Source organism: Rattus norvegicus, chromosome 2, assembly GCF_036323735.1.
Source record: "Rattus norvegicus strain BN/NHsdMcwi chromosome 2, GRCr8, whole genome shotgun sequence".
In the NCBI taxonomy this organism is placed as follows: Eukaryota; Metazoa; Chordata; class Mammalia; order Rodentia; family Muridae; genus Rattus; species Rattus norvegicus.
Window position 1 is genome coordinate 77,990,820 of NC_086020.1, and position 22,559 is coordinate 78,013,378.

Sequence of the window (22,559 nt, forward strand, 5' to 3'; positions counted from 1 at the left end):
ATTTGAGTTGAATCATAGGATGTGTGATCTTTTGTGATGGATTCTGTCACTTAGCACAGCGGTTCTCAACCCATGGGTCATCTAAGACCATTGGAAAACAGATACTTACACGACAATTCACAACAGTAGTAAAATTACAGTTATAAAGTAACAGTGAAAACCATTTTATAGTTGGGGGTCAGCATAACAGGAGGAACTCTATTATAGAGTCGCAGCAATTAGGAAATTCGAGAAGCGCTATCTTAATTTGACTGTTTTGTAACATGTATGAGTAGCTCATCCCTTTCTAGACCAAGTTATATTCCACCATAGAAGATAGTCAGGCCTTTGTATCCATGAGCCCTGCGCTTGCAGAGGGCCTGGGCTCAGCTACCCGCACCCACAGTGGATGACTCACAACTGCCTGTAACTACTGCTCCAGGGGATCTGACATCCTCCTCTGGCCTTTCGAGGACGAGCACACAAGCACGTGGTGCACATACATATATGCAGTTATCAGAGGGACTCATAAGGCCTTGTCCCTAACTGACAAGGTATTGGTGGTTGACAACTCCTGGGAAAGGATAGTCAACTGTTTGCTAGTGTGTAGCCTCTGGTGGGTTGGTGATGTCATAATATGAAGTAAAGAAGTAAGCTAAATGAACCTTTAAAAAATGAATGTGGACAGGGCCTGAAGCACAATGCTTAAGGTTGTCTATGCTGTCTCCTTATCTATGTACATGTAAATGCATTCCGCATGCACCTGCACAGTCAGGAGCATACACAAAGCTGGGCTATTCTGAAGCGTCCTGAAAGGTGCACTCGTACTTCAACTCTGTGTTATCCATGTGGTTCTTTCCTTCTCTAGTGCAATCTGATGTCCTTTTCGGCTCCTTTTCTTCTAAGCCCCCTGTCCTGTACTCACAGCGGCTCCTGCTCACACTTGTACCCTGCCATGCGGTCATCCACAGGTATGACCAGTTTTGCAGGAAGACTGCAAAACTGCTGGGCTGCTGATTACACTTGACTTTTCTGTCAAAGTGAGTCCAGAATCAGCAGCTGGTTCTTTGCACCTTATTGTTGAAGGTGCTGATGCTCCTGGTGTGCTGGTGGCAGGTGGCCCTTACCCTTCCTGTGGTAGGTAATGTTTTTAGTGTTGTCTTGCCAACAAGGGGTGTCCTTTCATAACAGAGGTCTGGTCCTGTTCACACCCAAAGTATTCCCCAAAACCATTCCATCTGGTATAGTCAGCCTAGGACTATCTCCTGCATCCCATCCCTCCCCTGTACAAAAACCCACATCAAGGCAGGCAGGCCCTTTCATCCCGCATGCTTAGTCTCTGCTGCCTCTCTCCATTACAGTGAACCTTCCCTTCCTGGTTCAAGCCCACGTGTTGCCTGGGGCTCTCCAGTTTTTTTATCTCCCATTTTGTGTCTTTTTAAAACAATATTCTTTTTTTTCCTCGTTCATACACATGTATGCACTGTATCTAGATTATATTGCCTCTTCCCTTCTAGCTTGGTGTCATTTTTTTAAATTAATTTTTATTTATGACTATGAGTATAGCTGTCTTCAGTCACACCAGAAGAGGGCACCAGACCTCATTACAGGTGGTCGCCAGCCACCATGTGGTGGCTGGGAATTGAACTCAGGACCTCTGGAAGAACAGCCAGCGCTCTCAACCACTCTGCCGTCTCTCTAGCCCCACTAAGCCATCTCTCTCCAGCCTGGTGTCATCTTTTAAAATAAAGGGTCCATTAGTGTTGTCTTTGTGCCTGTAGGCAGGGGTAGGAGCATATAATGACATGACCAACCTACCAGGGGCCACACACTAGAAGAGAGTTGACTATCCTTTCTCAGGAGCTATCAACGGCCTAGTAGCTTGGCAGTTAGGGGCAGGGCCTTACCACCCCCTCTGACACCTTTGTTAGAATGGTGACTAGCTTGATCCTGGACATGCAGGCACAGCTTCTGTGAGATTGCTATTATAATAGCCAGGCCATTTCTCAAAAGACAGCATGTCTTACTACTCTACTACTGTGTTGTTTTCTGAGCCTTGGAAGGGCGATTGATGTAGGTGGCTCACTGAGGGGTGAACATCCTACAGTTTCTTCCTCTCCACCATTCAACCAGTTGTACGTATATATTAACTGGTGCTTGTTGCAAAAAGAAATCCCCTGACCAGGGCTGAGGGCAATGCTAATTGTTGTTTTTTTAAAAAAAAACGTTTAGAAGGCAGTCTGACAATGTGAGTATTTTGCAAAACGACTGTGGTAGTTCTATCCACCTCCCCCCCCAAATCCCCCCCCCCCCCAGGGCCTGAGACCCCAGCCATGGACTCTGGCATTCCTAAATCAGGCATGAATTCCTTCCTGAGGAACAGACCTCAAATCAGAAAGGGGTTAGTTAACCCCTAACGGTAATGCCACTAATAAACCAGTAGGCACACTTTGATGACTAAGTCTATTCTTGTCTTTGTCTTTGTATGTTAAATGCAAAGTATTAGACTTTATATGTTCTTTGTGGTTGTGTGTGTGTGCACCTGTGTGTGTATCTGGAGGCAGAAGTTAACTTCAGGTAACTTGTACTGCTTGCCAGATTTCTTTCCTTTGGATTATTTCTACCTTTGAAAGCAGCGTGCACACTCATGAGTAGAGTCATGCACACTCATGGGTGGAGTCGGTTCCTTTCTACAATGTGTGTTCCTGGGGTGAAATTCTGGTGCAAACACCTTTACTTATTAAGCCACTATAGTGACCTACCAGATAATTTTTGAGATAAGGTCTCCTACTGAACCTGGAGCTCTCTGCTGCCCAGCATTGGGGTCACAGAAGTGCCACTGTGCCCAGCTTTTTTGTGGGTGCACATTTACCCACTGACCATCTCCCCAACCATGATCAGTAATGATTTTTGACACATTTGACAACCTTTCAAACTTCAGAAACCTTGGGAACAAAATGCAGTCCCTGCTGTGGTGAATCTTCCACAACTGTGAATCACAGGGGGAAAAAAAATCTTGCACATAGTAGGTGTTTAATAACTATTCACTAAGCGATCTAGCTGGGGCTGTAATTGCCTGAGGTTAGAACTGTTCCTTCTGAAAATCTAGTCTTATTTGTTCTCATAAAAACCTAGCTTTTGGTACCCTGCAGGCAGTCTTTGTAGGGGTGCAGCCTGGCCTTGGAGAACTGGTTACGGGTGAGGACTAGCAAGCTTTAGGCAGGATTTGAAAAGCAAAATGCTCCTCGCCCAGCCTCCAGCTGTGACATCTTTGAAAGTTAAATTCACCAGAAAAGGAAGTTGCCCCTGAAAACAGAAGCGCCAATGGAAAGCCGGGGCTGCCCCCTCGTGACCACCGTAGGCGGGTTGCCCAGGGCGACCATCAGCCTATAGATTCCCCCTTCCCCTGGTTAAATTACTGGGAAGGGGCAGAAACACAATGGCAGTGGAGTCTGCAAAAAGGAACAGCTCCCAGCGTCCCTCACTCCCTTCCCGGAGCCGCATCAAATCCTAGAACCACACCACACTAATTAGCCCGGAGTGGAAGGGGTTGTCATGGTGACCGGGCACTTTTTAAAGCACAGGAATGGTGTTCATTATTGTTCCAAGTCTTGAGCTGTGGGGAAAAGGTCAGGGTGGCAGTTGTTTTCCCGTCTGAAGTTTGGCCTGAGAGCCTAACGGAAGGTGGAATGTCCTTGGAGCCACAGAAAGATGGTGAGTGTGGACTGCGCGTGGAGGGGCGGCTCCCTGGAGTAGTAGCTTTTAGGGTGTTTTAATAACTTGGGTGCCAGGCTAAGGAATTATAAGTGGCCGTGTCAGAGTGTGGATCAGGCACAGCCACAGCTGAAGGAAAGGGAGTGTTAAGGATTCTCCCTTGGAACCGCACTTCATTGTGCCAGTTAAAAGTTTCTCTGCTTCCAACCAAATTGAAGAAGTCTGACACATTCTTTGGTATTCGCTTTGTAAATAAACTTAGTGCTGTTCCTTGTAGATCGTTACTGATCAGTTTATTTCCCAACTGGTAAAGCTCAAAGTGTCATGGACAAATGCTTTCAGAGCCTCCACTTACCTCCTGTGCCATGCCTTAAGCCAGAGGTGAAAGGATGTCAGGGCTGCTGGACTTCCATAGCCTTATGCTTTTCTTGCCTACAGAGTTCAGACCCATAGACTAAAAACCAAGTCACTGCTCTCTGGCTGCTTGCCGTAAATTGTTGGCTACACTCGTTTAGACTACAGCAAGTAAAGACAACCTGACCACTGTTTGTGTAAGGCATTCTTGAGAGAAGTCCGCCTGCCAGACATGGACGCCTGTTCCATCAGGGGTGTGTGTGTGTGTGTGTGTGTGCGCGCGCGCGCACTGACTGTCTTAATTTGAGTTTTTAAATCTGTAGAATACCCTAGCTTTAAGTCTACTTTTGTGTTCATGACTGTGGTGTTTTTTGTTTTGTTTTTTGGGGATTTTGGTGTTTTTTTTGGTTTTTTGGTTTTTGTTTGTTTGTTTGTTTGTTTTGGACTTTTCAACAGTATGGCTCTGTTTTTTGGTCCTTTTATTAGACTTCTATAGAATAACGGCATACAAGTTAATTAAAGGGGAATAGGGGCCTGGATTAGAAGACTGAATCTCCATCCAAAAAGCTGCAAGTGGGAAATGACCCACTTTGCTTTCCCCTGGAAAACCATTGTTCCAGCAGCAGTGCCAGCTGGCACTGTGAAGACAGAGAAGACTGCAGAGGCATGGAGGCTAGCTCCCTCCCTCCCTCCCTCCCTCCAGCCTGTGTGTGTGTGTGTGTGTGTGTGTGTGTGTGTGTGTGTGTGTGTGTGTGTGTGTTCGTTCTTGGACTCAACTCCTGTTGGAACTTGCAATAAGTGGGGTATCGGGCTGGAACAAACTCGGAGTCGTCTTGTCTCTTTTATCCCCTGACATTTCCAAACCACCCCTTCCCCAATTCTAGTGTGTGTGTGTGTGTGTGTGTGTGTGTGTGTGTGTGTGTCCACCTCATGTGTGCTCCTCACTGAATACTGTATTTTTAGCTAAGGAAACACCTCTATATCCTACGTTTAATAAGCAGTGATGTGTGGGTGACACTTTAGACTTTTGAAAAAGGTTATTACAGAGATGAAAGTCAACAGCAGTGCATTGTGGCATGGTCAAATGTTTGAATATGGACACTGTTATTTTTAAGGAATTGTTGATATCTTTCAAGATATCGCAATGGTATGGTAATTATGTTAAACTGCTATAAATGCTAACGTATCTACTTCTGAGATTAAGCTGGCAAAAGCTATGAAGCAGTAAGCAGGCTGGTGGCCACAGCAGTGTCGACTGGAGCTGGGAACCGGTGACAGCGCCACAGACATTCATTTTTCAGTGTATGTTTTGTGTAGGTTCTAAGTGACTGCGTGTATGCGCACGGGCTCCCTAAACACCAGTGAGGGCAGTCTCATGAGCGCTGTGTCATCTAACTACCCAATCTCACGGTTTAGATGCCAGACCAGTTTGATCAGGCCGTCGTGCTCAACCAGCTGCGCTACTCTGGGATGCTGGAGACGGTGAGGATTCGAAAGGCAGGATATGCAGTCCGAAGACCCTTTCAGGATTTTTACAAAAGGTAAGGAACTAAATGCCATTCTCTCTTTCCTCTGACTTTTCCTCATCCATCCCCCCCCCCCATCCTCTCTTCAAAGGGGATGCATGTGGTAGAGCAAATAGCAAAGATAACACTGGGCTCCCTTTGCTGCAGATATAAAGTGCTGATGAGGGACTTGGCTCTGCCTGAGGACATCCGAGGGAAGTGCACTGTGCTCCTGCAGTTCTATGATGCTTCTAACAGCGAGTGGCAACTGGGGAAGACCAAGGTACAGTGGCAGGAACAACTGATACCACCCCACCGAGGGGGCTAGTAATATCCACAGGCTGTTCCATTCCCAAATACTGCTAAGTGGTGGTTGTTAACATCCTAAAGGTCCATGTGGAGTGTGTGTGTGTGTGTGTGTGTGTGTGTGTGTGTGTGTGTGTGTGTGTGTATGTGTGTGTGGTGTGTGGTATGAGTCTGTGTGTGCATGTGTCTGTGTCTCTGTGTGTGTGTATGCTCGTGTGTGTGGATGTGGGTGTAGCAGGCAGTCAAGGGTGCTAGCTGAATAAACCCCTTGTGTTACGGATCTACAAGCAACCCCCAACACCTCAGGAGTGAAACTCCAAAGCCTTCACAGGCTGCTTTGAATGCTGTGTGTGTCTCCTCCCTGCCACCACAGCATCCATTGTGTGGGAGGCCAGCAGACAGCCTGAAACCCTGTGGGTTGCCAAAACCTCAGCCAAGAGCCAGAAAAGGAAAACCCACATCTTACCCTGCTGCTGTAGCAGGGTCCCCTAACCCCTTACTCCAGGTGAGAGCTGGGTGTAGAGTGCTCTGACTGAGAGATGCTAACCAGTACCAATATCAGATGCAGCTAAGTTGGCCAGCATGAGATCAAGGAGACCAGAGTGAGCCTGGAAGAACCTATAGTTTATTCAATCCTGAATCTGGTGTGTTTGTAACCACCGAACCAGTGAGCTTCTTTCCACCTTCAAACTTGACTTAGAAGTGTGTGTGTGTGTGTGTGTGTGTGTGTGTGTGTGTGTGTGTGTGTGTGTACTGAACTCAGAACTTCATACATACTGTATGCTAAGCACTTATTCTTACCACTAAATTATACCCTCAATCCCATATTTTCTTTCTCCTCCTTACTTTAAAAAAAGATTTATTTTGTTTTTAATTATGTGTCTGTGTATGGGTGTGTGCACATAAGTGCAGGCAGCCGTGGAGTTCAGAATTGTATGTGGGATTCCCCGGGAACTGGGATTTATATGGGCAATCACGATTCACTTGATGTGGGTGCTAGGAATCAAAGTCGGGTCCACCGGAAGAACAGCAAGTGTTCCTAACCACTGAGCCATCTCTCCGGGGCCCAGAGTTGCCTTCTTGGTGTCAGTACATTTTTGTGCGTGTAAACCTTTGAAGCCAAGACAGTGTGACGGTAATTGCATAGCAGGCATGGAGAGAAGGTAGGTTCCCGCAGACACCAAAATTATGATATCTTCGGATTGTTTGGATTCCTTCCTTCATCTCAGCTCTTCCTAAGCCAGTCTGTGTGTCTTTCCATTAAGGCTCTTGTCTAGGATCAGTGCTGGTACGTGTGCCCAGGCCACAGTGACAAAGGACAGTAGGAACTCTAATGGCGATTTGACAGTCACCTATTGGAATGTAGACATAACAAAGGAGGATGGGGCTTGACTCTCTGTCTGTGCCTTTTGTGTTCTTCTCGTCAGACATCCTGATTGGATTTTAGAATGTCTGTGGCAGGTGGGCCGTGTAAAATGCCCTGGATTAAAAGGTCTTATCGTGGGCGTTTGCAACAGACACCAGTAGAAAGGAAACAGATGTTGCCCCCAGAAGGCTGGCCCTGACTTTGAGATTCCTGTTCTTTTCCTCTGACACTTATCCCCCTCGTGGACAGGTCTTCCTTCGGGAATCCTTGGAGCAGAAACTGGAGAAGAGGCGGGAAGAGGAGATTGACCGGGCAGCCATGGTCATCCGAGCTCACATCTTAGGCTACTTGGCACGGTAAGAAGCATGCCTGGGGAGCGGTGTGAAGCTCTAGGAGGAGGGCTGTGACCCCAGTAGGGTGCTCTGTGGCTGTGCAGAGATAACCCAAGGTTAGATCCCATTAAAAGTCACATGGAGACAGGGGTTCCACCAAAGCCTCTGGCGTGGCTCTTTACTGTGACGTTGCTACCTGAGTGCATCTCTCTCATCCTAAACACTAGGGCTCGTGATCATTTCAGATTCTGGAGCTTTTCATATTGGAATACCTTACCTGCCTGGTCTCTCCTGAGTGGCAGTCAGAAATTCAAAAATACCCCAAGATCTGACTCTTTTGTTTTTCTGTGCTGAACACTGATTCTCCCACCCCAATACTTGTTCATGCATCCTCCACATTCATTCTGTCTCCCAGCTCCATCCCCAGCCCTGGAAGCTGAAGGTCTACTTCAGTTTATGTGTGTGGTGTTTTGCCTTGCATGTATGTACTTCCTGGTAACATGTGTGCACGCAGATGCTTGCGAGCTGCTGTGGGGGGTGCTAGGAATTGAACCCTGGTCCTCTGGAAGAGCAGCCTGTGCTCTTAGCCACTGAGCCATCTCTCTAGCTCTAGACTCTGAAGATTTGAAGCACATCAGCACTTAAGAAATTGCAGATTTGAGGTTTGGGGATGAAGGCTCCACAGCCGGTGTCACTTTGTCTAGAGACCCATTCCCTAGCTGCATCTTTCATGGTTGTTTTGTTGTTGTCTTTTGATAAAAATTTCACTGTGTAGCCCTGACTGGCTTGGAACTCACGGTGTTGGTCAAGTTAGCATCAAATTCAGAGATCTCTGCCTCTGCCTCTGCCTCCCCCTTCCAAGTGCTGAGACTAAAGAATGTGCTATCAACTCTACCTCGTGGTCTTTTGATGGCTGTACTTTGCAGACCATGTGAAATGCTAGGCATTCCAGTTTTCTGAAGCATGGGGCTGTCCTGCTGCAGGAGCATAGCCGGGATAAAGATGGGACTCTGACTTTCTTGTGTTTGGAATTATTCTTTTGTTTTTCTTCTGATTTGTTTAGTCTCAAGTCTCTTCCTCCTCTGACTGCCAGTCTCCATAATGAGAGACCGGGTCCAAGTCTGTGTCCTCTCCTTTTGTCTTCTAGTGTAAGCTCATCTGACTAGCTCATAGCCTCATTACCTCTGCGGCCACTCTTCTTTTGCAGAAAGCAATATAGAAAAGTCCTTTGTGGTGTGGTGACCATACAGAAGAATTACAGAGCTTTCCTCGCGAGGAAGAGATTTCTGCACCTGAAAAAGGCAGCCATCGTGTTCCAGAAGCAGCTCCGAGGACGGCTGGCACGCAAGGTTTACAGGCAGCTTTTGGCCGAGAAACGGGAGCTGGAGGAGAGGAAGAGGTTGGAGGAAGAGAAGAAGAGAGAGGAAGAAGAAAGGTATGTGCTCTGCTGGCTGAAACATAACGGTTCACTGGGAATGTTACCCTTGTTGGCCTGTTAGGAACTCACCGCTGACCCTGGAGCTTACAAATCTGGGCAGGCTGGCTGATCTGCCTGCCTGTGTGCATATGTGCGTGTGGAGGCCAGAGGTTGAGTCAGATAACTTACTGATCGGGACAGGCTCGCTGACCAATGAGATTCACAGCGCCACTTGCTTCTGCTTTTCCAGCTTTGGAATTACTGGTGTATACCGCTGCCCTTCATTCTCCATGGAGGCAGACGGTATGAACTCAGGACTTCTGCTTAGAAAACAAGCACATCACAGACTGAGACATCTCCCCAGCCCTCTTCCTTCTCTTTTAACTGGCAAAGCTCTTCTCTGGGCTGAGTCCATAGCTCAGCAAAAGTGTTCACCTCATATATACAAGCCCCCCAGCACCCCCAGAACATGAGATGTGTTGAAAGTGAGTTGTTGATTTTCACTAGCTGCCTTTCTTTCCTTAGAGAAAGAAAGCGAGCACAAAGAGAAGCTGACCTCCTCCGTGCCCAGCAGGTGAGGAACGCAGGGGTGTCTGGGGCTTTAGGTTCTTCCTTCCTGCTTCAGACATGGGCCCTGGGATTCAGAATGGAAATAAAGTAGGAGAGAGTGGGAAAACAGGATGAGGGGATGTTTCTGGTACACTCTGTTACCCATCCCAGTGATGTGGAGCATACAGAAGGCCTTGACATTTCAGTGTGAATCATAGTATGGTTTTGCTCAAAGTACCACCATGTTAGCGTCCTAGAGATGCTGCCACATTCTGGTCCATTTCCATGGGTGGCCACCTCACTTACACCCTGGTCCTTCCTTGATATTTATTTCCTGGCGTCTGTCTCCACTCTCCTCTTATAAGGATACCGTTCAGATTACATTCAGGGCTCAGTTCATTGACCTCACTTCATTTTAACTTAATCACGCAGTTAAAAGCCCCATGTCCAGTCCTAGTTGTATTCTGAGGTGGATTTCAGTGTGTCAGCTGAGTGTGGGCACAGTTCCATGTGTAAAAAGAGAAGAAGGTGCTTATTCTAAAACCCACCTTGCCCCATATCCAGGAGGCAGAAACAAGGAAGCAACAAGAACTCGAGGCCTTGCAGAAGAACCAGAGGGAAGCGGACCTGACCCGAGAGCTGGAAAAGCAAAGGGAGAACAAGCAGGTGGAAGAGATCCTCCGCCTGGAGAAGGAAATCGAGGACCTGCAGCGCATGAAGGAGCAGCAGGAGTTGTCGCTGACCGAGGCCTCCCTGCAGAAGCTGCAGCAGCTGCGGGATGAGGAGCTGCGCAGGCTGGAGGACGAGGCGTGTCGAGCTGCCCAGGAGTTCCTAGAGTCCCTCAACTTCGATGAGATCGACGAGTGTGTCCGCAACATCGAGCGCTCCCTGTCCGTCGGCAGCGAGATTTCAGGTGAGCTCAGCGAGCTTGCAGAGAATGCCAGCGGGGAGAAGCCAAATTTCAACTTCAGCCAGCCCTACCCGGAGGAGGAGGTGGACGAGGGCTTCGAGGCTGATGACGATGCCTTCAAAGACTCACCCAACCCCAGTGAGCATGGCCACTCTGACCAGCGGACCAGTGGCATCCGGACCAGCGACGACTCCTCTGAGGAGGACCCTTACATGAACTACACGGTGGTGCCCACCAGCCCCAGTGCCGACAGCACAGTGCTGCTTGCTGCCTCTGTGCAGGACTCTGCCAGCCTGCACAACTCCTCCAGCGGGGAGTCCACGTACTGCATGCCGCAGAACAACGGGGACCTGCCCTCCCCCGATGGCGACTATGACTATGACCAGGACGATTATGAGGATGGCGCCATTACCTCAGGCAGCAGCGTGACATTCTCCAACTCCTACGGGAGCCAGTGGTCCCCAGACTATAGGTATTCCGTGGGGACCTACAACAGTTCCGGAGCGTACCGGTTCAGCTCAGAAGGAGCGCAGTCCTCCGTGAGTATCTGCGGTCCTGTGCATAACTGTGGAAGAGCTCCACTGTCCACTCTCCGTAGCATTAACACAGATCCCTAAAGATTTCAGTCATATTCCTAAAGATATCCTTAAGGCCCTTCCTCTTTCCAAAGTCCCGTTAAACCAATTAAAATGGGGGTCATCACCACTGTAAAGCCCAGAACTGACCTTCACCCAGGCCATGACTAAACTGACCTGTTATTTTTATTTCTCTGTGTGTAAACGTGTATATAGAGCCCTGAGAAAAACCATTCCTCAAAATACCATCTACCGTTTGTGGGCAGGGGGAGGAGGAGTAGGGGGAGAGGGAGGGGGGACTTATTGGCCTGACCCTCACCCAGTAGGTTATAGTAGGCTACGCTGGCCAGTGACCCTGGAGGTCCATCTTCCTCCATTCCCTGGTGCTGGGATTATAAGCAGGTCTATACAACTCTAGCTGTTTTTACATGGACTTTGAGAAGCCACACAGGTAGTGTAGGCACTTCACTAGCAGAGCCATCTGCCAAGCCATAAACTACCGACAGGTTAGACAGGCAGATTCTGGTGTGGCCATAGACCCACACTGGCATTTTTTTTTTTTTTTTTTTTTTAATTTTTATTGAGCTGGGGACCGAACCCAGGGCTTTGCGAAGCGCTCTACCACTGAGCTAAATCCCCAGCCCCACACTGGCATTTTAAATGAGGCTCAGCATGGCCTTTCTGCAGAGGTACCTGGAGGAAGCTGGCCCACTCACTCTCCTGGGGTATATTGAGGAACGTTACTTACAGTACATACCACTCAGGCTATTTGTTTTAATAAGGAGGGATCTGTAGGGTTTGAACATGTTCTGTTCTTTTTTTAAGTTTTTTTGGGGGGGATTTGTTTGTTTTTTTTGTTTTGTTTTGTTTTGTTTTTTGTTTTTTCCTTCTATGTATGAAATGTCGTCTTTAGTTTCTCAGACTTGGCCAATGTTTTTGGCATAGCAACTTAAAGAAGAGTAACCCTTTCGTGCCTTGACTAAAATGAGACCCTTAAACATTCTTCTTTTTAGCATGGAGTCTTTGGATTAGAGTCAGCTTATATTGTAGATATCAGGTCAGCTCACTAGCAGACCCTGGGTTTGAGTACTCTGTAATTCTGAATTCTTTGGATGGCCACAGTAGCTGTACCATCCTGAGTCAGGAGCGCTCCTTCTCAGTTATGTGGAGCTGTAGACGGTTAGCCCATGATGGGTGTTTTCATTGCCCATTTCCCATCCTCTGCTTACCACTGCCTCTCCTCTGTCTCCTTGTCCAGTTTGAAGATAGTGAAGAGGACTTCGACTCGAGGTTTGATACGGATGATGAGCTCTCCTACCGGCGAGACTCTGTGTATAGCTGCGTCACACTGCCCTATTTCCACAGTTTCCTGTACATGAAAGGTACAGCCTTCAGCTCTCCATAGCCCGGGTAGGGGTAAAGCTATGGAAAGTCGCTCACACCCCACCTCAGTGATATGCCATTTAGGTGAATGAAGAACATTGGGTCACGTTGATGCAATGTGCCTATTACTCCCATGAGAATGTAGTCTTGACTCCCCTGGTAGGGGATAGGAAATAGGTAGGGTGAAGAGTTTGCAAACGTGAGGCATCCATTTTTAGTCACACTCTTCACCTGACATCTCTTTCTCACTCACATATACATACATGCAAGCAAATGTGAATTCAGTAACTGCAGGAAGTCACTGGGACCCTCTCTAATGATAACCCTGACCTCCATTACACACACACACATACACACACACACACACACACACACACACACACACACACACACACACACACAAACAAGACCTGGAAGGATGTGCTGAACCCTGAGAGACACAGCCTGTGAGATTACTTGCCACACCTACTTTGTAATGAGACTTTTCGATATCTATTCTAGATGTTGTTGCTAATCAACATCAAAAATGCCATGCTTAAATATTAAGCATTAAAAACCTCGAGGCACCTGCCATTTTGGAATTGTTTTTATTATGGGCTCATGCTTGTGCTTCGATGTTTTGGTGCTGGAGTTTCTGTCAGTCCAGCATAGTGAGAAACTAATCATAACCAGGACTTGCTGGCAGAGTCGAGCATGGAGACAGAAACCCTCATCAGTAGATGCCATCCTTGCATCTGCCAGCCTTTTCTCTCCTCCTCATTACTCCATCAGCAAGTATTTTGTTACTTCCAGCTCTTCTCTTAACTTTGCCCGCCCACATATTTGTGTGTCTTTGTCTCTCTGTGTGAGTATGTGTGTCTGTCTGTCTACCTGCCTGCCTGCTCCTAGTCAGTGCTTAGAAGTGCAAATGTTGGGAAATTCTTAACCAAGACACTTAGCAATACATCTGAAAAGCCAGGGGTGTCTCAAGAACATGGTTGTCTACAGAAGACCCGATCAAGCAATAGACATAGAGTGGAGAGGAAGTCTCATGGGGGCCCAATCCTAGACAAAGAACTGCAGGAAACTATCGAATGCCGAGAGCAGAAAAAGTTTTCTCCAGGGAAGAGACTCCCTGTTGGTTATCCAACACCAAGTGGTCACCCTCAAATCTTACACATTGATGTTTTGAACTGTAGAACAGCAGTTCCCACAAGCCACAGAAGGGGTCACTGCAGCAGCTGTTTTCCACACATTTATGAAGATTTATCACTTAAAGTTAATAGGACAACAAACAGAACAACCTCGTGCTTCAGTTTTCCTGTGGAGAAGATTAAAGTCACAAATCAAAACGATGCTAATGTCTCATTGTGAGAATCCTTGGCAGACTTGCTGTTAGCCCTGTCTTGGCTTCAGCACACAAGGTCTCAGCCAGTTGAGTGGAGAACATTGGAATGTCTAAGGAGGGCGAGCATCTGGATATTATAATGAGGGGAGGGACTGTCTCCGCTGTCTAGTCACGCCAGGAAGAGGTCTGTTGGATTTGTCTTCTGATCTGTAAAAGGAATGCACAGTCATTTGGGATTAAGTCTCCATGTTTAGGTATTCCTTACTCTTGTTACTGTTTGGTCAAAGGAGAGTGATGATGTGAGCAGTTTTATAGTGAGCCATCTTCTTCCATGGACTGTTTTAAAAAGATGTCTGAGTGAAGGCAGTACGATGCTTCTCCTACATCTATGGGGAGTCTTGTTACCAAGGAGACGCCATCCTATGTCTTCAGTTAAAAGACATTTTCTGCCAGGTATGGTGGCAACTGCCTTTTGTCCCAGCTACTCAGAAGGCTGAAGGAGGAGAGCAAGAGTGAGGGCAGCTTAGGCATCTCAATGAGAGCCTATCTCTAAGTAAAGGTTAAGAAATGGAGTGGGGTGGGGTTGGTGGAATGTGCTAGCTGGCTTAGACTGCAGAGGTCCTGGATTTGGTCCTCAGTACCACAAGACAGGCAGGGAGGACGGAAGGCTCCTGGGCTAGCTCGGATTCCATTGTCTCAGGTTTACAGTCTGACCACATCACTTCATACTCCCACTTGTTTGTTAGACTCTCAGCCTCTTGCCTTTTATCCATAATCCATGTTCAGGTGGTGATGCCCTCCTTCCTATGAAAAGATGTGTTTGCCCAGAACACAGTCTTTCCTGCTGCCCTGGAAGTGAAACTTCATCACCAGTGCTAGAGCCTCGAATGACCTTTGACACGTAGTCAGTCCACTCCTCTGGGCACTCAGAGGACACTGTGGGACAGGGCTTCCTCATGCCCCCAGGCATTATTCCTGGGTAGGTTGTCAGTCACTGGCTGCTGCCATGGGGGCTGCTTAAGGGGATTTCTCAGCTAACTGAGGAGGAGCCATTTTGAATGTGGGGTGGATCATCTTCTGCACACCAAGCAGAAGCCCCTGTTCCACTCGGGAAGGGTCTATGAGTGCACATCAGCTGGGGCTAAGCTCAAAACGAATGGCCTGTGGATTGTGTCACTTGGTTTGATTGACTTTGTAACCCTTTCTCTGCTCTTTTCTTGGGGGAAACAGGCGGCTTAATGAACTCCTGGAAGCGCCGCTGGTGTGTCCTGAAGGATGAGACCTTCCTGTGGTTCCGCTCCAAGCAGGAAGCCCTCAAGCAAGGCTGGCTGCACAAGAAAGGCGGGGGCTCCTCCACACTGTCCCGGCGGAACTGGAAGAAGCGCTGGTTTGTTCTCCGCCAGTCCAAGCTGATGTACTTTGAAAACGACAGTGAGGAGAAGCTCAAGGGCACCGTGGAAGTCCGCTCAGCCAAGTATGTTCCTGCAGCTTGGCTTCTTGTTTACGCTGATGGGTGCACAGATGTAGATGTGGAAGCTAGACACCAGTGTAGGGCGCCATTCCTCAGAAGCCGCTTTTTAGAGATATTCTGTCACTGGCGCTTGAGGCTTGCCAAATAGGTTAGGCTGCCTGGCCAGCACGCCCTAGGGACCCTCCTACTTGTGGCTCCCCAGAGTTGGGATTGCTAATACGTGCCCACACACTCAGCTGGTTTTTATTTTCCCTTACCATCTAGCAAGGGAAAGGAGATGCTATTAAATAAGAAAATCGATAGTACAGACAAGTACAGACACAGAAATTCCCTGCCAGGGTTAGAGCAGGTCACATGAGGGAGTCTTTTATTGGACTTGAAGGAGTAATAGGGTGTACTTAGGGGTGTAATACAGGCAGTTCTCTATTTTGATGGACAGATTTTAGTTATGTAACCTTTACTGTATATGTCCCTTCCCATAATGCATTGGATTTTATTCATATGCATGCCCAAGTATATATAGGCATAAGGGGGGAAGTAGGTAAGTCTTAAGTATTTACTTACAGGGAACATTGACTCAAAATTATTTCAGGCCCAATAGGCTCTTTTAAATCCCTTCTCCTTGGCTGTAACTGGAGAATGATTGGCTAGAGACTGTCCATATTTGATGGTAGTTAAAGGAAGAAGAAATTTATTCCAGTATTTAGAGTAGGTGCACATGTGGTTCAAGGCAGACAGGGGTGTCCTGAGTTACGAAGAGGTTGCTAGATGCCTTGCAGGGAGAGGGGTATGTGTGGATAGTATGTACAGGTGAGGCCCCAATGCCTGGGCTCTGAGGCTTGAACCTAGGTCCGTGAGCTTGCATAGCAATTACTTTACAGACTCAACTCTCTCACTAGCCCGTGAGTTCTTTGCAGCAGTAGACTGGTAGAGGTACTCAGACAGTCTTGACAATTCACCTTACTGGGTTGAATTATGAAAGAACTGGAAAACAAGACTCAATCTTGGAATAATTAATTTTATTTACTTCCTTATTTATGCATTTATCCATATGTGGTTGCGATTGCATGCAGATATTGGTTCTCACGTGGAAGATAGGCCCTTGGACATAGTACACCCACTGCAAATGTAATGTTGTGTCCACAGAGAGAACATGGGGACAAACTGGCCTTTAGTGTGTGTGTGTGTATACATACATACATATATATATACATATATATATACAGAGAGAGAGAGAGAAAGCGCTATCTCAATAAACTGGAAAAGTGAAGATGAACATGACTGTGGGTAATTGGTTGAGAGCCCTCGTGTGGGGTGGCTGGCCCCTTCTTGTTCCTCCTCAGTCTGGCAGCCATCGGACAGCTGAATGGGGAGCGGATTGACAGGTGTGTTTTGAGATGAATCTCTAGCTTTTAGCAGTGATGTGCACGCTAACTCCTCACCTGCAATTCCCCCACACTGGAAGGACAGAGCTGGGGTTTGAGTTCCACACAACCTCTCCTGCCAACAATCCCTTTTAGAAGCAAGGCTCTGGACTATCAAGGGACTACTGTTTTTGTTAAAATTTAATGTTTTTAGAAATTCACTGGGGTGTGAGGCAGGGGGAGCACAGCTGATTTTCCCCGGTAACTAGGTACTGAGCATAAAAATCTGATTAAGAATAACCTATACCCACACTGCTGAGAACGGGAAACCACAAATATTTGGAAAGCGTCAAAATGAGTTTTGAGAGATGAGATTGACCCCAGAAGACACCAACTGGCCTTAACAATGGAGGCTTGTTCTCTATGGGCTAGCACCAGCAACTTAGGAAAATTACTCATGGGAATGTGGAAAGGAAAACGAGGCAAGGTGTTTGATTTTAGGACCAATAATAAAGAACGGACAGCAAACTTTGGGGCCTGTCCAGGCTGTCTAGGAGCAGGATTAGATTTGGGGCAGCTTGGGTCTGTAGTGCTGTCAGCTCTGTGTGCCATGGTGCTCCCCTTTATTCATCCCATAGATGAGGACACATCTCACACAAATGCTAGGCCTCTGAGGGAGTAAAGGAGCTGAAGAAAGAGAAAGGAGGCCACAGTGGGACAGGGATGGGTGGGTGGGGTGTTCATCAGACAAAAGTAGCACGCAGGTGGCCCTCCATGGCCGTGGTTTCCACATCTGCAGATTCAGTCAAATTATTCAGGATGGGTATCTGTCCCGAATACACAGATACAGGTTTGTCCCTGGTTATTGCTGACACAGCATGGGACAGCAGTGAGTAGTACTGGTGTACCCCGCGCTACGGCAGCGTATGGGAGAGGATGCCCGGTCACATAAAAACTGTGCGAAACTGCACCATTATGTCCCTTCTTAGCTACTTGCACAGTTTCTGTTGTTGCAACAGAACGCCATGATCAAAAGGCAAATTGGGGGAGGAAAGGGTTTATTTGGCTTCCACTTTCAGATCATAGTCCATCAGTGGAGGAGGTCAGGACAGGAACTCAGACGGGGCAGGAATCTGGAGCCAGGAGCCAATGCAAAGGCAGTAGAGGGGTGCTGCTCTCAAGCTTGCTTGGCCTGCCTTTTTCTAGAACCCAGAACCACCAGCTAAGGGATGGCACCTCCTGCCATGCCATGTACCCTCTGCATTGGTCACTAATTGAGAAAATACCTTACAGCTGGATCTCATGGAGGCATGTCCTCGACTGAGGCTCCTTTCTCTGTGATGACTCCAGCCTGTGTCAGCTTGACACACAAAACTCGGTCAATGTCCACAAGAATAGAAGAAAACAAAACTAACGTCCTCACCTTGTTTCAATGACTCTCCTCCACTCATGCAGGGGCAACCACTGACCTGTTCTCTGACCAAGGGCATTTTGCCGAAGCAAGCCACTGGTGTCGTTTCTCATAAATATGTTAGCGTGCTCTTTTTTTTTTTTTTTTTTTTTTTTTTTTTTGGTTCTTTTTTTTGGAGCTGGGGACCGAACCCAGGGCCTTGTGCCTCCTAGGTAAGCGCTCTACCACTGAGCTAAATCCCCAGCCCCGTTAGCATGCTCTTAGGGACTCTTTGGAACATTCCCATCAGATTGAGAGTATCCCTCCTAACCTAGTAGATTCCTGCCCTGGTTCAAGCTTCCCACAGTTGCCTCATGCGTGCAGTGAAGACTGGTCTGTCGGTTTTTCTGGCTTGTGTCGATTCTTTCTTTTAATCAGAATCCAGTAAGGTCTGTGCCCAACCTTTGGACACTGCAGCACAGCGGAGTGCACACTCAGCAGCTGCACAGTAAGACAAAAACAAAAAAAGCAAAACCACATACTCTTTTCAGTACATCTGGGCCACATTCCCGGCCATCCTACACTGTATGGGGCCCTGCCATGGGTTGAACATGTCTGGTTGTTTTAAGATCACAATGTCTTCTGGCTTATAGATTCCCCTCATCCTCTGTCCTGTCTTTCATGTGCAGCTAGAATCAAAGACTCTTTCACCCAGGACCCAGCTTCCAGGCTTCACTGGTTACACGCTGTTGCTTGGCCAAGCCTGTTCTCCCCATCGCAGTGTTGCAGTGAATTCGCCCTTGTTCCTCGAGGGCGATCAAGTGAAGTCCTTTTTCCCCCCTTACAGTGTTTCTACTTGAATGGTCGGTTGTTAAGGCAACATATGAGTTCATTAGGGGTTTGCAAGACGTCATCTGTAGGTACTGTTTCCAGCGTGTCTTCTTTCCCTCATCTGCGTCCCTACCCCAGGAGTGCCCGGATCTATATGTATAGATACCTAGGCTCTATATGAAAAGGCATGGTGTTTGTATACAACCTGCTTCTTCCCCTATATGATGAAGTACCTGGAGATTCCTCGAAATAACTAGTACAATGTGAATGTTAATGAACATTTATATTAAGGGAATTTTGATAAAACTTACATGTGTTCAGTTCAGGAATAATTCTTCTGAGTACTTTGAGTCTGATGTTGTTGGACTCTTCTGTTACCTAAACCATTTCTATAAAGAAAGCATTCCCTAGTGTTTGCCGCTAATGGGTACCCCGAGGTGCTCTCTCTGTATAGTACAGTCAAGCTGAGTGCTTGCCTTTCCGTTCGTCCTCCGGTTTCTAGGAAATCCGTGGTTCCTTTGCATCACCGAGCACTGACTGCTTCATTGTTTTTTGTTTTTCCAAGTATCTTTGTGCACATTTGTGTTTAACAGGGGGTTAGTGATTCCCAGCCACTGCGGCCCTGCTGCGTTCCCACAGTAGCCCCACATCTGGACGGCAGAATTCGACAGGCCACGTAATCCTTGATCTGTTTCCTGTACCCCCAGCCATCTCTGAAAGCTTGTTTTCTAACTTGACAGGGTGCTCTCTGCTCTCTTTAGATTGAGGCTCTCTCAACAGAAGGCCTTGGCTTTATTACTGCTTAGTCAGCATTTGAACTAAAGCCCAGCTACCCTGAAGCCCTGTCCACGTCTCCACCGTCTTCACTTCAGAGAAGCTTATTCTGTTCCCTAGGACCCTGCCTATGTTTCTGAGCATTTCTGGGATTTTGAGGTTCAGACCTGTGAGACTGGTCATAGACTCTGAAGCCTCACTTACCTACATGAAAGGTTTGAGTTCCTGAGAGGGAGAAAGCCAGTATTCCTGGGGACCATTCTTCTGCTTCCTCGGATCTATGCTGGGTGGGTTTTAGCAACTTGACACAAGCCCGGGATCATCTGGGAACAGGAAACCTCACCTGAGACCAGGTGTTAATTAGACTGGCCGGCAGGCTATTCTGTGGGGACATTTTCATGATTTATGATTGATTTAAGAAAGCCTAGACCACTGTGCGGAGTGCTAGTCTTAGGCAGGCGGTTCTGGAAAGCATAAGAAAGCAAGCTAACCATGACATTTGAGAAAGCAATAACTACCATTCCTCCATGGCCTCTGCTCCAGTCCCTGCCCTGGATGCGTCTCCCAGTGGTGGACTGTGATCAGGACATGTAACAAATAACTCTTCCCTCCCCGGCATGCTTTGGTCATGGTGTTCAGGTTGTTTGCTTAAAGCTTTGGCTTTTATTTCCGTGTGTTTGTGTTGGAAGGGGCTGTGCACGTGTATGGGGGTACTCACAAAGGCCAGAAAAGGGTCTCAGGTCTCCCTGAAGCTGGACTTACAGGCAGCTGCGAGCTACCTGACATGGCACTGGAAATCGAACTCTGCTCCTGGAAGAGCTCTTAACTGCCGGCTGAGCCATGCCTCCAGCCCGAAGTACATTTAGTTTTGTTTCTGTGAGTCTGGCAATATGGTCACACCATATCTACTGTTTCTAGCCTGTTAGAATTTCAGTTGTATTGACATAAAGAAATGCTTTTGCTGTGAATAAATTCACGGCTCTCAACGAGCAGATCCTCAAGATCGCTCTAACATGGAGTGCATTGCCAGCTCTGGTCTGATCCTGGATATCTTCCTGTGATTTACCCTAATTTAATTAACCTGCCCAATCACTGCGTCTCGGATGTTAATTAGGGAGTGTTTAAGTGAGATCAGGATGACAGCAAAGTCTGCCCTTGCTCTGGAGCCTGTAGTGAAGGCAGAGATGCAGAGGGGATGCCAGGGACCCCCTCATCCTGTGATGGGAAGCTTCTTTCTTGGTTTGGTCAGCTTAACAAATACCCACAACTGGGTAATTTCTAATGAACCAAGTTTACGTTGCCCGTGGTCCAAATGCCAAGAAGTCCAAGATGAAGGAAACACATCTTCGTCATCCATGGCTGAAAGGCAAGCATGAAGCAGAAGAGAGTAAGGAACGACTCAGGGAGCACATGTTTTGAATCCTCACTGTGAAGGTGGAGGCAGGAGACTTGCCAACTTGAGGCCAGCCTGGCTGTCAAAAGAGACCCTACCTATCTCTATAAAAAAATGCAGAAGCAATAGCTCAGTGGTGGAGCGCTTTGCTTGTCTAGCATGCACAGGGCCCGGATTCAATCCCAGCACTGTAGGAAGGAGGGGTGGAGTGACTGGAGTAGAGAAACGAAAGGAAAAGAAAAACAAAATAATTTCCAGCCCCAAGAGCTTTAGTCTGTTCACAATAGTAGAGTGTCATAGCTAATCCCTTCTTCAGGGTCCTTACTGTAAGTACCTACTCTGATCACATAGCCAACATAGGAGCTAGGGAGTGGCATCCTCAGACCACAGCTGCTGAGACAAACCAGGGAACAAGCTCACATAGGACCACGCTGGACCAGGCTGCCTCCTGGGTTTCCTCCTATTGTGCACGGGGCAGAGGGTAGAGGGCAGAGGACAGCTTTTCTGGGCTTTGAGCAGAGTCAAACATTGGGTGTCCACTGAGCTAAAAATGACTGCAAGGAGTCATCAGGAAACACCCTGGCACACTCCTCCCACCCCACCCCTAACCCCACCCCAGAAACACTATTGGGAGCACAGGGAAGTCTGGCGCCCCCTGGAGGTTGCTAATAAAGGCTGACGATAAAGTGCTTTTAATCCTCTGGAGAGCCGCCCTTCATTTCTTGCATGTCTATGATTTCAGTCACATGTAGTCAAAAAACACCAGTTAGAAAAATTCATATTTAGAGGGAAAAAAATACAGAAATGGCCTACCTTTGTTTCGGGGTGTTACAATTATTCTGTTATTGATTGTCCTTGCTGTATCTGATTTGCAAAGTAAGCTTTACAGTTCCGATGCTTGGACAGGTTGTATGTCCCAATCTGGAAATCCAAAATCTAGAACTCTCCAGACTTCAAATGCTGCTATGATGCCTCAAGTGGAAAATTTCACTCCGACCTCACATGACCAGTTGCAGTCAAAGTCCAGGCGTGTAGAAATCAGTGTATAAAACTGCATTCAGGAAGCTGGAGTATAGCCCCACAGTATACCTTCTGCTTCACATAAAACAAATGCCTTCTGGCTGTGAGTGTATGAAAAATAAATGCATCCCATATTTAGACTCAGGTCCTGTTCTGAAGCATAAAACCCTGGGTCTCAGTTGTTCTGAGCCAGGGACACTCTACACTGTATGGGGAATCCCATAGTGTATGCGATGCGACATTTGCTACTGTCTCCAGTCTCGGGTACCTCCTAGAAACCTCAGAAGAAATCTCTCCGCAGCTTGGGGCGGGGTGGTATATGATCTCTAAAGGAATACTTCCCACTTGGTAAGGTTACCTCTCTCAGTTATCCGTAAGAGTTTTGCATTCCTGACTTCCATTCTGCCTTTGCGTCTTGCAGGGAGATCATCGACAACACAAACAAAGAGAACGGGATCGACATCATTATGGCCGACAGGACCTTCCATCTCATTGCGGAATCCCCCGAAGATGCCAGGTGAGGTCTGGGGATGGGCTGCCTTCTCACCACATCCCACCTCGCAGACACCGTTTATTATGTTGCCTTTGAAGGGGTTTTA

General features: G+C 47.4%; 1 protein-coding gene across 8 annotated transcripts in view; it reads left to right on the forward strand.

Moving 5' to 3' along the window:
• Myo10 (myosin X) overlaps positions 1-22,559 on the forward strand; it is a 204,606-nt gene that overhangs the window by 159,288 nt on the left and 22,759 nt on the right. For 6 of the 8 annotated variants that reach the window (NM_001401822.1, XM_039102214.2, XM_039102215.2 and 3 more), the window contains 9 exons: positions 5,464-5,588; positions 5,721-5,835; positions 7,474-7,580; positions 8,764-8,991; positions 9,499-9,547; positions 10,087-10,971; positions 12,266-12,389; positions 14,948-15,191; positions 22,382-22,477. In NM_001401822.1, the coding sequence (NP_001388751.1) occupies positions 5,464-5,588; positions 5,721-5,835; positions 7,474-7,580; positions 8,764-8,991; positions 9,499-9,547; positions 10,087-10,971; positions 12,266-12,389; positions 14,948-15,191; positions 22,382-22,477 (1,973 nt within the window). Of the gene's footprint in view, positions 1-2,556; positions 3,694-4,766; positions 5,350-5,463; positions 5,589-5,720; positions 5,836-7,473; positions 7,581-8,763; positions 8,992-9,498; positions 9,548-10,086; positions 10,972-12,265; positions 12,390-14,947; positions 15,192-22,381; positions 22,478-22,559 lie in introns of those variants that run through there. The other 2 variants (XM_039102213.2, XM_063281750.1) reach the window with 2 other exon arrangements.